A 15,340-nucleotide genomic window follows, 5' to 3' on the forward strand; every position below is an offset into this window, starting at 1 on the left:
CGGAGGGGCCGGCGGATGCTGCGGGGTAGCAGCCCCTTCCCCCCAGGGCTGAAGAAGCCCCTCCCCCACGGGCTGGACCACCCCCCCCTTTCCGGGAGGCCCAGAAACCACGCCAGGTCCGTGTCTCTTTCCTCACTTAAAAGAGGTAAGATTTGTTTTTCTGTTATGGAAAACTTGGGACACATGGAAACGCTCTCAGAAGGACAGAACCTCCCCCGGGTCATCTCCCAGCCAGCCCCAGCTTAGGGGTATGCCTGACCCCACCATGACCTTGGACAAGTCACCGTCCCTGCCTGGGGCCGCTGTCCGCTGGGGAAGCCCAGGCTGCCTTGGGAAGCCCGCTGCGAAGCCGGTCCCTCCTGCTTTGGGTGGTCAGAGCCAGGCCCACCGCGTGACCGAAATGGCCTCCGGCCAGACCTGTTCTGAGCAGCCCACATCTCCCTGGTCTTCGCAGCTGTCCCAGGGCCAGGGCAAGAGGGTCCCGGCCAGAGTCGTGCCCTTGGCCCCAGAGCCTGGCTTTCCTCAGCTCCTCTGGGGTGGGGGGGTAACCTCAGAGCCGGGAAACATTCGCATTTTGTGTGCGTGTGGGACACCCTCCCTGCCCACCTGGGGCCTCAGGGGGCCTCCTGGTCTTGGCCCAGCCTGAAGCCAGGTGGGAGGTGAGGGGTCTGAGGGCCCACCCCCAGGCCAGGAAGCGGGGTGTATACTGCCTTCCGCTCCGCTGAGGGAGGGGCCTTGACCAGGTTGCTGCAGGGAGGCCCAGAGCTTGACCTGGGACCCAGGACAGGCTGGTTCCCAAGGGTTTGAGCCAGCCGCGCCCACCTGCTATTGTCAGGTCACATTCAGAGCCTCAGTTTCCCTCCTGGGCTGTAGGTAAACTTGGTGCCGTCGTGCATGTGGGGTGCTGGCCCGTGGGTAACGTGGCTGTTACTGACCCCCGAGGCAGTGGCTCCACCTGGAACCAGGGCCAGGTGGGGCTGGGGAGCAGCTGCATGGGACCCACTGAAGAGTCTGGTGAGTGATAGGACCCAGGGGGCCAGGGCCTGCTTCTAGAGGAAGTACCCGTCTAAGGTCAGGAGTTGGGTCAGTCACAGCTGGTCAGGTGGGGACAGTGTCCTGGGAGGGCCTGGGGGGGCGGGTGNGGGTGGGGGTCTGGCTGGGATGTGGCTCGTGTCCGTGGTGGGCCCCGCAGTCCCTCTGTGAGCCTGGGTCCACCCCAGGGTCAGCCCCAGGTCCAGGACTGCTCCAGCCTGCCCTCCTCCTGGCTGCCAGCCCCTGACCCCCAGTGCCAGCCTCAGGGCCCTCTCAGAGCCCAAAGCCCCTGNCGCCCCCCAGCCCCTCCACCCACTATTTCTCTGCTTTCCTGTTTTTCCTTCTGAACAACCCTGACGGAAGCAGCTGTGGTACAGGACATGTGGGCCTGAGGCCCGGCCCTCTTGCTCTGCCCCGCGTACCCTGGTCCTCGCTGCTTACCAGTAGCCGCTGTGGCTCGGAGCCTGTCCCCCCGTCCCCGGAGCTTGCAGGGTTCCTCCTGCTGCAGCCCCTCCCGGGAGGGCCAGCTGTGTGAACGGGTGTCCAGGTCGCGGAAGGTGAGGCCCCTGCCTCTCCTGGAAGAACCACAAAGATGCCCGCAGCTGCCCGCGCTGGGCCCAGAGGCCCCTACCCCGTCTGCACTGGACGCAGCCCCAGCTTCTGGCTGAGCAGGCCCCAGGGCTAACAGGACCGGAGCCGCTGCCCAGGGGGCAAGGAGTGGTTGGGGGGGCATGTAGCACTTCCTTTGGGGGGGGGTTGAAGCTCTGGGCCCTCCTACTCTCTGACCCCTGGGTCCCAGCCCTTTTCTCTGGGGTCCGGCCCCCCTGACCGGAACATTGGTAACTCCGTCCCCTCAGCCGGCCATCCTGGACAGCAGTCCGGGCGGCCTGTGATCTGCCAGGGCAGGGGGTGGGGAAGGGAGGTGGCGCCCCTGGAACCCAGGTTTGGGATCTGGGCCCCTCACCCTGGATTCCGCTCATCAGAGGGGGAAAGCTGGCGGAGGGGCCGAGCCCCGGAGACGCTGTTCCCAGCCCACCGCACACATGGGGGCAGTGCCTCTGGCCACAGGGCCACGGGCTGCCTGCCTTAGTCTTTATTGTGGGGGAATACACATGACATAAGATTTACCGCCTTCACCGCTTTTCACTGCGGAGTCTGAGGGCGTCAGCGCACCGTCCCTCCGTCCGCAGACGTGGTCATCTTCCCACGCGGGGCTCGGGATTCCTTCCTCTTAGAGTGAATGATTTTCCACAGTGTGGATGGACTGTTTTGTGTAGCTAGTCACCCGTCACGGACCCTTGGGCTGTGTTCCTCTGGCTCCGGGGACGATGCCGCCCACATGCCGTGTCCGAGGTGCTGTCTCTTCAAGGCTCCCAGGGCAACCGGGCTGCTGAGGCCCGCCCCCTGCACCTGCAGCCCCCACGCCCCGTCCCCCGTGCTGGGCCTGCTTCAGCTGCAACGGCCCACCAGCCAGAGGACAGTGTGCCCGGGGTGGGGGGGTGATTTTTCGAGCCTGACCTTGTGCAGAGGTTAAAGGTCGTTATAGAATGAGAGCAAGGCCAGAGAGAAATTTGTAAAAAATATATTTTTTCATCAAAATCGAGTCGCCTGCCACGCGCCCCTGCATTTTGAAGTTGATTCTTGTCTGCCCAGGAGACGTCAAAGTTCGGGCGCACGGAGGGTGGAGGGGGCCGGGGAGGGAGACCCAGGAACGGCCCTCCGTGCAGGGCAGCTTCGGAAGCTGGAGCAGGGCAGGGTGCTGGCCGCAGGGACGGGTTGGCCGGGAAGGCTGGTGCCGGTGAAGGGGGCACGCGCGCCCCGAATGTGGCACTTCCTCACAGGCCTCTCTCCCAGCAGGGCCGGCTCCCGGGCCTCAGGGTCAAGTACGTCGTCTTGGTCTGGCTGGGCGTCTTTGTGGGCGGCTGGATGGTGTACGTGCGCTACTCGTCCTACGCGGAGCTCTGCCGCGGGCACGTCTGCCGGATGGTTATCGTAAGTGTCGCCCTGGGCCGGCCTTGTGGACGGACTCCTCCCTGCGCGGTGCTGGCCCGGGATCCTCAGAGCGCCGGCACGGTGGACTTGGCCATGGCCCATGGCACTGGGTGTGGCAGAGAGGACAGGAGGGACGGGGTGGGGGACGCTGCTGCAGGTGCGGCGGGGAGAGGGCCTGGGACGTTCTGAGACGTTTTCGGGGAGGCCTTTCAGTAGGGAGACTGGGATGGACAGACGCTGGTGGCCTTGAGTGCCCCTCCTGGGGTCAGGGTTCACCAAAGGAGGCAGCAGGTAGGGTCCGGGGGTGTGAGCGTGAGGGAGTGGCGTCATGAGCCCACGTGTGCCCATACATAGCAAGGCACGTGGGCTCATGGGTGCACACCTAGCGGACACCCGAGACTCGGGCTGGAGGGACCAACTACACCAGCTGCAGGGGCCCTGGCAAGCCCTGGACTCCCCTGACCCCGGCCTGCGCCCTGCCTGGCCTTCCCAGGCAGTTTGGAGCCCCCAGTGAACTGATGGCCAGGGTTCTGATGCCGCTGGACGGGCCCGGAGCTGCTCCCCCCGCTGTAAGATGAAGAGGGCCCCCTCTCCTGGGGGCTGTGTGGGACTGACACTGGCCATGGAAGGGCGCAGGCAGGCCTGCTCTGGCCAAGGTCCCACAGGGGCCAAGTTTGGGGAAGTCCCAAGGTGGGAGAACCGTGACAGGATTTGCAAGAGGCCGTGTGGCGTCTCGTCCCCCTATTGGCTAAGTACCCCTCCAAAGGGCCACGCCGGCCCGGGGCATGGAGGACGAAGTGCCCACGCGTGGGGGAAGGCCTTCCTGTCTCCCTCCTGTTCTCGGCATGCTTCAGAAAGGCTCGCTGCTGGCCTCCAGGGGCCAGGCCTGAGCTGGGCACCGGCCACATGGCTCTGCCCTCACAGTCCAGGGGGTCAGGGGACACACAAGAGCAGACGTGGGGTGGGGGGCTGGGGAGAGGCCCTGCTGTCAGACAGCTCAGGGCGAGGGTGGGGCTGGGGAGGGCCAGGACGGCGGAGCGCGGCCAGGGGCCCTGAGTGGCAGATGAGGGCTGTAGTGAGCTGTGGGGATGGGAGGGACGCACCGCTGGAGTGAGGGCAGCAGGCGGGGCGGGGGGCTCTGGCCTGGCGGTAGCAGGGAGCAGCCGCCGGGAGGGTCAGCAGGTGTTCCTGAGCCCGAGGAAACTGTGTGCCCAGGGGTGTCTCCCTAGGGTGTCCCCTGGGCTGTGGGGACGCCGCCTCCTTTCCAGAGACCTGCCTGCCTCGTGGTGGTTCCACAGCATGTCCAAGGGTGCGATCAGGGGTCACGGGTCAGGTTTTCACAGCCTCTGGGTGTTTGGCGGGTACTCAGCCCCCCTGCAGGTGGGAAACAAGCTGGGAGGGGGGCAGTTTGCCCCAAGCCTGATGGGCTGGAGGTGCCCTGAGACCGTGGGGCACATTGCCCCCCTCAGCCCCTGGGGGAGCCCCTCCCAGTCCGAGGGGCAGTGTGGCCAGTGGCTCCCTCCCTGGCACTGGTCGGGAGAGGTGGTGCTGGGCAGAAGCCTGTCCCTGGCCGGGCCCTTGAAGGCCCTGCGTTTCGGCGGGGGGGGGGGGCTCTGGGGCTCAGAGCCGACCTTTCGAGGTGCAAGGACTCCCTGCAAGTGGTGAAATAGTTTTCCTTATATTTTCTTTACCATCTTGATGAGCGGCCATGGCTTTCATGCCGCCACACACAGATGCCTCCTTCACGGGGCCTCTGGTTCTGGCCCTGGCCCTGCCCTCCGTCCTCCCCACACTTGGGTGGCGCCCTGCTCTCCACACTCGCACACTCACTTCCCTCTCCTTCCTCCCAGCCTGGCTCCAGTAAGGGCCCGGGCTCCATGGCAACGGTGATGCACTTCCAGGAACGCACCCCACGCGCTCCAGAGCTCCTGATGGCGGAGCTCCTGATGGCGGCACCTCCCTGCCCAGGGGGAAGGGCTCGGGGGCGGCCGCTGCTCCAGAGCCCAGCCTGATTCTTACTGCCAGTGGCTCCAGGGGCATCTGGCTGATGAGGTGGCCTGGCGCCCCACCCACCCAGGGGCAGGGGTAGGGCCCCATCGCGTCCCAGGCTCTGCTGCTCCTACTCCCTGCCACGGGGGAGAGCGGAGACCCAGACTCGCGCACGTCGCAGGAGGTGGGATGGGTGGCGGGGTTCACTGTTAACTCTGTGAGGGGCTGGCAGCTTTCCGGCTGTGGTAAGCAAAGGCTCTTGCCGGTGGGGTCAGGGATGGCCAGAGGTTGCTGGCTCCCAGATGCAGTGGTCTGGGAGCCCCTCTGAGACAAGCGGAGGGGCTTAAGAACCAGGGGGCAAATGGCAGATGGGATGGAGCCTCAACCTGCGACATGTGGATGGTGGGAGGAGGGGCCCGCCGCCTCAGGCCACTTCCTGGTGCCTTCCTCCTGTCCCCAGTGTGACCAGTACCGCAAGGGCATCATCTCCGGCTCCCTCTGCCAGGACCTGTGCAACCTGCACAAGGTGGAGTGGAGGACGTGCCTGTCCTCCGTCCCGGGCCAGCAGGTAAGCCCAGCAGGGTCTGGCTGGGGTCAGCCCTGGGGCCCTTTACCTGGGGTCCCGGGGCTTGGACGCAAGCTGCAGCAGGAGGGGACGTCTGCTCAAGGACCCCTGTGGCCCCATCCAGGTGTACAGCGGGCTGTGGCAGAGCAAGGAGGTGACCATTAAATGTGGCATCGAGGACGGCCTGGACCCCAAGGCCAGGTCGGACCTGGTCCCCCGCCAGGAGCTGGTGCTGTTCGACAAGCCCACTCGGGGCACGTCAATTAAGGAGTTCCGAGAGATGACCCTCAGCTTTCTCAAGGTCAGTTGGCTCCTGGGGGCCATGCGGAGTTCAGGTCAGGAGGCAGGCGGGTGGGAGCCACAGCCCCTGGCCAGACATCTGGCTGGACTTCAGCTCCAGGCAGGCCCTCCTGGGTGCAGAGGACCCCTTCCACCCCAACCCGCCCGGAGCATCTGGGGGGAGAGAACCCTGCACATGGGAAGTGGGGTGGGAGCAGACATAGGTGCCCACTCCCCAGCTCCCCGAGCACCCGTGGAGACGCAGGGACACGAAGCCCCAGGAGCAACTCCTGGAGAAAGGACAGTGCGCCTGTGGTCAGCAAGGGGTCATCCCCTCCGTCTGTGTGCTTGGAGGCTGGGTTCTCCCAAGCTGGCAGATGTGCCGGGGCCCCGTGTGCAGCCCACCCAGCACACACCCAGGGGTCTGAGCCTAGTAGGTCAAGGCGGGCATCCTGTCAACGTAGAAACCCACCAGCAGGTCAGTCTCGCTGGCCCTGAAATGACTCGGTCCCCCTTTGTTTGGGTCTCACATGTCAGGCAAACCTGGGAGACCTGCCCTCCCTGCCCGCGCTGGTTGGGCAGGTCCTGCTCATGGCCGACTTCAACAAGGACAGCAGGGTGTCCCTGGCCGAGGCCAAGTCGGTGTGGGCCCTGCTCCAGCGGAACGAGTTCCTGCTGCTGCTGTCCCTGCAGGAGGAGCACGCGTCCCGGCTGCTGGGCTCCTGCGGGGACCTCTATGTCACTGAGGGGGTGCCACACGGTTCCTGGCACGGGGCCGCTCTCCCGCCCCTCCTGCGCCCGCTGCTGCCCCCCGCCCTGCACACAGCCCTCCAGCAGTGGCTGGGGCCCGCGTGGCCTTGGAGGGCCAAGATCGCCATCGGCCTGCTGGAGTTCGTGGAGGAGCTCTTCCACAGCGCCTACGGGACCTTCTACATGTGCGAGACCACGCTGGCCAACGTGGGCTACACGGCCAAGTACGACTTCAAGATGGCTGACCTGCAGCAGGTGGCACCCGAGGCGGCGGTGCGCCGCTTCCTGCAGGGCCGCCACTGCGAGCACAGCGCCGACTGCACCTACGGCCGGGACTGCAGGGCGCCCTGCGACAAGCTCATGAGGCAGTGCAAGGGCGACCTCATCCAGCCCAACCTGGCCAAGGTGTGCGAGCTGCTGCGGGACTACCTGCTGCCCGGCGCGCCCGCCGAGCTGCGTGAGGAGCTGGGCAGACAGCTGCGCACCTGCACGACGCTCAGCGGGCTGGCCAGCCAGGTGGAGGCGCACCACGCGCTGGTGCTGAGCCACCTCAAGGCCCTGCTCTGGAAGGAGATCTCCAACACCAAGTACTCGTGACGGCCGGCGCCCCCAGCACCACCCCCCCCCCGCCGCCCCGCGCGGGACAGGAGCGCAGGAGCCAGAGCACAGGCCAGGGAAGGGGTCCTGCTCCCCGCAACCCAGACAGGGGGCCGCATAGCTGGACAGGACAGGCTGGAAAGGGACGGGGGCCAGGAAGGAGCCCCTGGAGCCTGACCCCAAGGGTTGACTGTTATTTTGAAGAACGTGTGATGTAAATAAACAGCTTTTCTGTGAGTGCCCCTGGGTTCCCTCACACCCCACTGGACCCCTGGTCCTGCCTCCCAGACCCGCCATTGTCACTTGAGCTCAGAGGTGGGGGCTGCCCTTGCCCAGGCTGGATGGGACGCAGCGTGGCCCTCTGGGCCCCAGTCTGCTGGACAGGCCTCAGCGGGCGTCACTGGCAGGGTCTCTCCTAGAGCCACATTCTGGGGGCAGGAGTGGTGGTGATGCGATGCGGGATGCTGACATGTTCTGTGCTGCTGGACTGTGGTACGGTTCTTAAGGAAGGTACCGCTGGAGACGCGGGGTCCTGGTAACAAGCTGCAGAGCCTCCCCTGCGGTCCAGCCGCGGGGACCTCACCAGATGTCAATGAGCCGCTAGATGGAGAAGCCAGCGTCCAGCAGAGTCCAGCGTTCTCCCTGCCCCTCCCTAAAGGGAAGCTGCAGGAGCCGGACACCCTTTCCCTGTGGGGGCCCCACTGCTGAGCCCAGGCTGGTGCACTGAACTGCAAACATGCAGGCTGTGACCTGCCCCATCGAGGGGGTCAGCGGATGGCTCCCTCTGCCTCCACTCTGGGGAGCGGAAGCCCCGGCTGTCATTTTGATGAAAGGCAAGGTTTCAAACCGTCCCTGCACAAGGAGTCACGGGATTTACTACTCCTAGATCCCAGAGGCCACAAGGCTCAGGGAGCGGGGGAAGGGCAGCGTCCCGGGCCCGGTGGGCTGGAGGCACTGCTCAAGTGCTTGGAGGCAGAGGCTGGATTTTTGCAGGCTTCTCAAAGTGGGGACTTGAGGCGCACATCTCTGCTCACACGCTTCCCTGAACGTCACAGGGCCAAGTTCAGCAGGTGGCAGCTCCAGACCCAGCAGCGTGCGCGGGCCTTAGCTCATCACCGTTGAGGAAAAGCCAAGTTACGACAGTTTATTCAAGACCAATTTATTCTCAAGTTTTGCCAACAGAGAAACACTGTTATTGAAAACTTCAACTGTAATACCCATATTTTTAGTATTAATTCCTAAAACTCATCCTCCCTACATTCAAGTAACTTTCTTCCCCATCTAGATTTTTCTCTCCTGTGGGGTGGGGGTGAATAATCCAAACACAGCACAAAAACAGTTCAGAACCGGGGCATCGGGGTGACTCTGTCAGTTGAGCTTCCGACTCTAGACTTCAGCTCAGGCCACAATCTCAGGGTCGTGGGATCAAGCCCCATATTGGGCTCCACGCTGAGTGTGGAATCTGCTTCAGATTCTCTCTCTGCTGCCCCCCACCCCACCGCTCATGATCTAAAATAAAATCGTAAGAAATAAAGAATTGCGGGCTCTGGGCAGTTAAAACACAATGGCTGGAGGATTAAGAATCAGGACACAAGGGGCGCGTGGGTGGCTCAATCGGTAAAGCCTCTGCTTTCAGCTCAGGGCGTGATCCCAGAGTCCTGGGATCGAGCCCCAGATCAGACTCCCTGCTCCACTGGGAGCCTGCTTCTCCCTCTCCCACTCCCCCTGCTTGCGTTCCCTCTCTCACTGGCTGGCTCTCTCTCTGTCGAATAAATAAATGAAATCTTAAAAGAGACATGGGCCCCACTTCTCTCGATCCCTCCTCTCTGCCTCGGCCTGCCTGGATTTTCTGGAGTCCAGACCAGTATCTACTGTCTACCGACACTCGACAGTTCCTGCTGCCCTGACCCAGCGTCTCCACCTCCCGGTGCAAACTTCCCAAGCTGAGCACATGACTCCTTTTCAACACGCCAACCCTGTACAAATGTTTTACAAAATAAACACAGAATAGTTTTTTTTTTTTTAAACTTGAAATCGTTGAGTCTCTTACCCTGAGCAGCCAGCCCAGGTCTTGGCTGCTTGTACCAGTGTTCAGCTCTCCACCTGCAAGAAGGTGGGACAGCCCCAGTCACCCCAGTGGGGTTACCAAGGCCACCCCTCTCATCACTGCCCGGGTTTACAGGGCTCCAACACCAACCAACCGGTCTCCTGGGCAGGACAGAGCCAGGTGCAGCCCTCTGGCGTCCTTCCCCCTCCCGACCAATGCCTCCTGTGCCACTTGTCTCAAGGGTCCTTAAAGCAGGGGTGTCTGTGGGCACAAGGCCTGAAAGCCCCCGCAGGAAGCGATGGCAAACCCCAGGCCACTCACAGTCGCTCTCAACCAGGGATGCACGACGCACTCGGCAAGGAGTTCCAGAAAGCCCTCCACAGACAGACCTACAGAATGACCATTTCCAGGAAGGAGACCTTCTCCTGGTCAATCCCATTGTGCCAAAAGCTGGCCACCTGCTCATACTGCGTGCGTGGCTCACTCAATCCTCCTAACGAGTCTCATTTTACAGACGAATCAGAAAACCAAAGCATTTGGCGCCACGCTTCGGGTTCCCAGCGAGAGCCGGAAGGCATGTGTGTCTGCCAAGCGGACCCAGAACCAACCACCCCACAGCAGCTCTAAGGCATGTTCGGCTACAAACCATTCTTAGTGCTCACTGTTCTGAGCACTGAGCGTAGAAATAGCCACTTCCTCTTTGCCCCGACGTCCCAGGTGCAGCAGAGCAGCTGGATCTGGGGTGCCAGCTGGTCTGGCACCTGCAGGGCAGCCATCCCCTATCACCCAGTCTGGAGGCCAGCCTCGTGTCCCCTCTTACCTCGTTCTGGATGGTGGCGGGGAGTTTTTCTGGCCTGTCCGCAGGCCAGCCGTCATCTTCCTTCCTGTATTAAGTAACAAAAATGCTTAGCCCCAAATCATAGCATTCTAAGGTCGGCTGTCACCATTACTGTTAACCAGGGCAGGTACCAGCAAACCTTCTCTACTTCCGCAGGATTCTGAAAAACCCAACCCGCCGGTTAGGCAGGTAGCAGGACTAATCCATTGAGTAGCATCTTCTACTCTGTCTACCGCTATAATTTAAAACTAGTGAAGGCAGCCGGGGAAAAGGGAGTCCTTTACTCTCCCTGCTGTCCTCTTTCAGAGCCCCAACAGGTAGCCCAAAGGACCTGGACAGCCCGCGCTGGCACCCGGCAGTAGCTTAGTGTCTGATATACCTGGGCAATGGCAGAATGGCCAGGATGGCCTTCCTTAGGGACTTTTGCACCCTCTTGCCCAGAAAGCTCCTCACCAGTAGACCAGAAATCCACAGAACAAGTAGGGAAGGTGACCCAGGGCACAACGCTCTGGAATTCCAGAAAATCCTCACAAGCAGGAGAAAGCTAGGCCGGCCAGCCAGCCTGGGCCACGGTGTCTGCACTGCCTGAACCCTGCGACTTCACTGCGGGAGTGTCCGGCTGGCTGCACAGTGCATCAAACTTGTTTCAAGAGGCAGAAAAACCGCCCACAAAGACTTTCTCACACTTTAAACCACATAATTTGAGTTCTGCTGGGCTGTTAGGTGATGTTTAATTCACCCCAAAGGGGAAAGTTTGGGTGCCATCGTTTGTTTCCTCCACCGTGACAGGTTAAGTAGCACTCAGATGTTCAGCAAGCCAGCCTACCTGAGACCTGAGTGGCCCACTACCTGCGACCACGTCCCCATCTGAGGCTACCCAAGAACTAGGAGACAGTCGGAGAGCTTTCCCACGGTGGCCTCAGGCTGCCAGTAAACACAGGCATGGCCGAAAGCGCTTGGTCGGGTGTCAGACTATTAATCATCCAGACGTTCACCAGCGGGAACACTGGGCGTAGATAAGCCTCTCTTCTTTCTGCCACCGAATGACACAAATGTGACACAGAAGCAGCCACACCTGCAACGCCTCTGGGGGCAGTGTGGATGAATGTCAACCACCCCCGAATTAGCAGACTGCACAGAAGGGGCTGAATCTGCACAACAGTCGCGCTTCGGGGTGAACTCATTCCAGCGCCAACGTGTCAACTCACCCGAGACCCCAGGACGCCCTCCCAGGCGCGCGGTTTCCAGCAGGCAAACTTCCTAGAGAAGAAAAGAAGCCTGAATGTGCACGCACACTGTTCCGCTGCATTTGCTCCCCGGAGACCCCGCCACCAGGCCTGCGTGTTCCTGGGCGACACCGGGCCTGTTCACCGCCCCCCGCCCCCCGAGACCCAGTCCGGCTTGAGCGTGCGCACTATCGCGGTTCGGGGGCGGCAGTGCCAGCCGCTGGGGCCCGCTGCAGACCGCCCGGCCAGGCAGGGGCGCCGGCACCGCCGCACGCGGACGTGGCCGGCCGGTCAGCCACCGTCTCAAAACAAAAGGACAGCCACAGACGAGCAGCGGCGGCGGCGGCGGCTTCCCTGCGCGGACTTCTGGAAGGCCGGGACCCGCCCACCAAACCTCCGCTACCTGGCCGCCGCCAGCCCGGCTGCCCCCCCGGAAAGTCCCGCTCCGTCAGCCGCCGCTCCGTCAGCCGCCGCTCCGTCAACCGCTGCTCCGCCACCACCACCACCGCCGGGAAAGGACGCGCAAGAGCGCGCCGCGCCTTTTATAGCCCGTACGGCGGCCTGCGAGGGTCAAACCGCGCCGCCCGCGTCCAGGGCCGCAGCGCTCTCTACCGGACACTCCCGGTCTTGCTGGCGCCGGGACTAGCGGGTAGCAACCGGGGTGGGGGGATGGGGGCTCCCGGACACAGCCCGGCCCCGCAGGCAGGACTTCCCACTCTCCTGCCAGCGCCTGCAGCTCCGTCCGGGGCGGGCGGCAGCCCCGGGTCCTCCTCCGGAAGAGTGGGACCTTGCAAAGGAGATCCCCGCGACCCACGTCCCGTGGATGGCAGGACTGCGGGAGCCAAGCCATGCAGAGCGCTAAGAACAGCGCCAGGCATGTTAGCACTCGGTAGTGTCTTCCCAAGTTCCTGTCCCGCACCCGGTGCGCGTCCCCGGAGCTGGCGCCGCCTCTTCGTTCCCTGCAGAAGGGCGTCCGGCTCTCCCGGGCGCAGCTCCCCGCCAGCCCCCCAGGAAGATCCCCTGCAGGCAGCGCCGCCTTCCCCACTCAGGACGGCCTCTCGCTGACAGGGGAGGGGCAGCTGGGGCCCCGGCCAGCGACGCTTGGCTTCCTCCTTCCCGTGGGAACTCCTGGGGTAGCGTCTGGAAGGGCCGGCGTGGGTTCGTTAGCCCCCGGGGCTTCTCACGAGCTAACTAGCTACTGCTCCCCTGGGCAGGTGGGGCGTGGCCTGCTGCCGCCCGCCGCACCGCAGGGTAAGCTCTTGCTGAGGAGGCATCCATGAGGGACCCTACAGCGTCCTCTGTGATCAGCGTCTTCTGTCCTAGGGGCAGAGTGAGGCGTCCCAAGGTGCACCCAGACCTGCCTCCCTCCCGGGTCTGGCCATGTGGGCTAAAGGCTCTGTGGGCTGTGAGCATTCCCTGCAGTCCGGGGTGCAGTGCAGACCCAAGGAGCAACAGGAGCCGGGCTTCCTGGGGAACGGGGGCTGGTGTGGGGAAGGAAGCCCACCCACTCTCCATTTACCCAACAGCTGGGTGGAAGCTAAGTCCCAGCCTGAGGGAACAGCTGCAGTGCTGGAGACCTAACCGGAGAGAAAGAGGAGTTTCCTACACTCTGGAGAGGGACTCCCTGGCCCGCCCATGGCTACCTTGGCCACCTGGATGCCGTGCTGCATACCCTGGCCCTGTGCCCGACTGCCACACTCTGGTCCTAGTTGCAGCCAGCCACGCCTTGCACTGGGTGACGATGGCGCGGACGGTGGGAGCCAGGTGCTCCTCGCCCCTCTTGTCCTGCTAGGACCAGAGGCAGCCCAGGCAGTGGTAGGGCACTCCCTTCTTGAACAGCTCCTGGGGACCAGGGGGAGTGTCACCCAGCTCTGTCACACCCCAGAGCTCAGCACCCACACTGCCCTGGTCCCAGGCACGGTCCCTGGGCAGAGCTGAGCTCAGGAAGCTGAGGATGTGGCCCAGCTTATGGGGACTCCCGGGAGTGTTCCCGCCCGCTGAGAACACCCAGCATGGGATGACCAGGACCCCACACTGGAGGAAGCAAAATGGCATCTCAGTCCCTCCAAGAAGGCAGCTCACACCTGCCCTCCTGGAGGGGACATCTCCACCCACCTTCCCCAGCCCTCTGCTCCCCACCCCTGCTCAGCTGCACCTGTCCTGTGGCCGCACACCAGGAGCTCTGTTCTCGTCTCCCACGTAGTCGGGTATACATCAGCGGTCTACTAAGTGCTGTGGCTGCAGAGCCTCTTGGGCGACCCATGAGCCCCTTCTCTCGCCAAATGGGCGAGGGCCCCACCCAGCTTTATATCTGCTCTTCCTCCTAGACTGTGCACAGCCGCCGTGTGGACACCCGGGGAGGGTCCTCTCTCTGAGGTCCCCAGGGTAATCTAGGACCCACGTGAAGACCCTTGCCCAGGCCACTTGGTTTGTACTGCTGGAGCTGGGATTTGGGCCAGGGAATGGCAGGGCTGGGCGGCAGACGCCAGCGGGAGGCCCCCCTGCTGTGCCAGGCCGAGCCAAGCTACTCACTGCATCCAGGGGTCCATAGCTCTGCGACAGGCTGGGAGGGAACCCGAGGCCATGAGGCTTCTCGTTCGCTCTGCTCTCTGCAGCCACAGGCAGAGGCCAGCTGTTAGAGCTGGTTTCGGAATGGGCAGTGCCAGCTCCTGGATGCAGACAGTGGGTCCACTAGACCCCAGGGTTTGCCTCTTGGCACGCAGAGACCCTGCACCCGCCTTACCGCCCCACAGCGTTCTCTCCAGCCTGCACAACAGGACCCCGGATGCCATCCATCTCCTTGGGCATTAGCGTTGTTCCGTTCCCTGCTCTCTCCACCACCGCTGTGCTGAACCCTCCTGAAAATACATCTGTGAAAAACCGAGCCAGAGTTTCCAGGGGTGAGTCTGAGGGTGAGCGTGCTAGGTGATGGGTGCACCTGCGGCCTGGGATGAGCGCTGCTCACTGTTCTCCCAGACAGGGGTGCCCGTCACCCTTCTCTCCAGAGGAACTGCAGATAACTCCATGTCCTCAGGCACCTGAGGGCCACCCGGCTCAGGAATTCACCTTCTCCAGCAGAGGACAGATGGGACTTCTTTCTCTGGCCAGGAATAGGAACCCTGAGCTGGGATCTGGGTGCCCTAGGAGCCAGCACACAACAGAGTCTGTGCCCCCCAGGGACAGTCCACTTTCCCCTCTCCCCGCTCCTGCCCGGCCTCACCTCTCCTCACCGTGGGGCTCCAGGACCTGGAACCAGGCCCCATAGGGCTGCTCGGGCTCCAGCTTGTAATGATTTTGCAGCCCCTGAGCAGCTGGATTTCCTGGGGCTGGGGGAGGACTGGCTGCCGACAAGGACTGGGCTGAAGAGGATGCGGGGCCTTGTTGGGGGGCAGGATGGGGTAGGGGCTCAGTACTGGGGCCCCTGCTCATGTCTAAAAAGGGCTGAAATCCCTGAATCCCCATGGGGTCCCTCATTACAGTAACAACACCCTCACACTTGGGCATCCTGTTGGTGGGCCTCTCCTCCCTGGCCTCCTTCCCACCCTTCTGACTCTAGGCAGGGCTGCAGCCAAGGGCAGGCTGGACCTCTGTCCCAGGTCCTGCCAGGAAGGTGAGGGAGAATGAGGAGAGGGGAAGGGGAAGGGAGCGGACCAATCTTCTCCCTGCCCTGAGTCGGCCTCCACTGCTGTCTCCAGGTCCCCTGGCCCAGCCATGTGCTTAGCTGGACCCTAGGAGGAAGTCTGCATTCCAGGCCAGCTGGGTGGGGGGGCGGGTATTCAGTGACCTCTGCGTCCCCAGATGTCCAACCCACCTGGCCTTGCACCCTGAGGCTTGCTGGCTGGGGTGGGCATGGTTGCGGGGCTCAGCAGACTTTGGGGCCACAGAGCACTTGACGGTGGTGAGGGAACATGGGGGACTGGTCAGGTGTGGAGCCACGGGTCTCATGCACGTCCTCCGCAGGGCTGGGTCATGATACACGTGCTGTGTGCAGGTCCCCTGTGCACACCTGACCCTCTCAGTGGGGA

The 15,340-nt window shown here is 63.2% G+C and overlaps 1 protein-coding gene and 2 non-coding genes across 3 annotated transcripts; 1 reads left to right on the plus strand and 2 right to left on the minus strand.

The window, feature by feature from the left end:
* Positions 1-1,424: 1,424 nt before the first annotated feature.
* On the plus strand, positions 1,425-9,170 carry DIPK1B (divergent protein kinase domain 1B; the record flags this gene model as incomplete). The annotated part of the gene is made up of 5 exons (XM_034664850.1): positions 1,425-1,589; positions 2,890-3,024; positions 5,474-5,581; positions 5,703-5,879; positions 6,395-9,170. Coding segments are annotated over 5 exons (1,395 nt in total), but the record flags the coding sequence as incomplete, so codon positions are not given.
* A 709-nt stretch (positions 9,171-9,879) lies between these two features.
* Positions 9,880-10,015, minus strand: LOC117803207. The gene has a single exon (XR_004626900.1). It is a non-coding gene; the product is annotated as a small nucleolar RNA SNORA43 (small nucleolar RNA).
* A 1,037-nt stretch (positions 10,016-11,052) lies between these two features.
* LOC117803211 lies at positions 11,053-11,186 on the minus strand. The gene has a single exon (XR_004626904.1). It is a non-coding gene; the product is annotated as a small nucleolar RNA SNORA17 (small nucleolar RNA).
* Between the last annotated feature and the right edge of the window lie 4,154 nt (positions 11,187-15,340).

The sequence above is a fragment of the Ailuropoda melanoleuca genome, chromosome 7 (assembly GCF_002007445.2).
Source record: "Ailuropoda melanoleuca isolate Jingjing chromosome 7, ASM200744v2, whole genome shotgun sequence".
In the NCBI taxonomy this organism is placed as follows: Eukaryota; Metazoa; Chordata; class Mammalia; order Carnivora; family Ursidae; genus Ailuropoda; species Ailuropoda melanoleuca.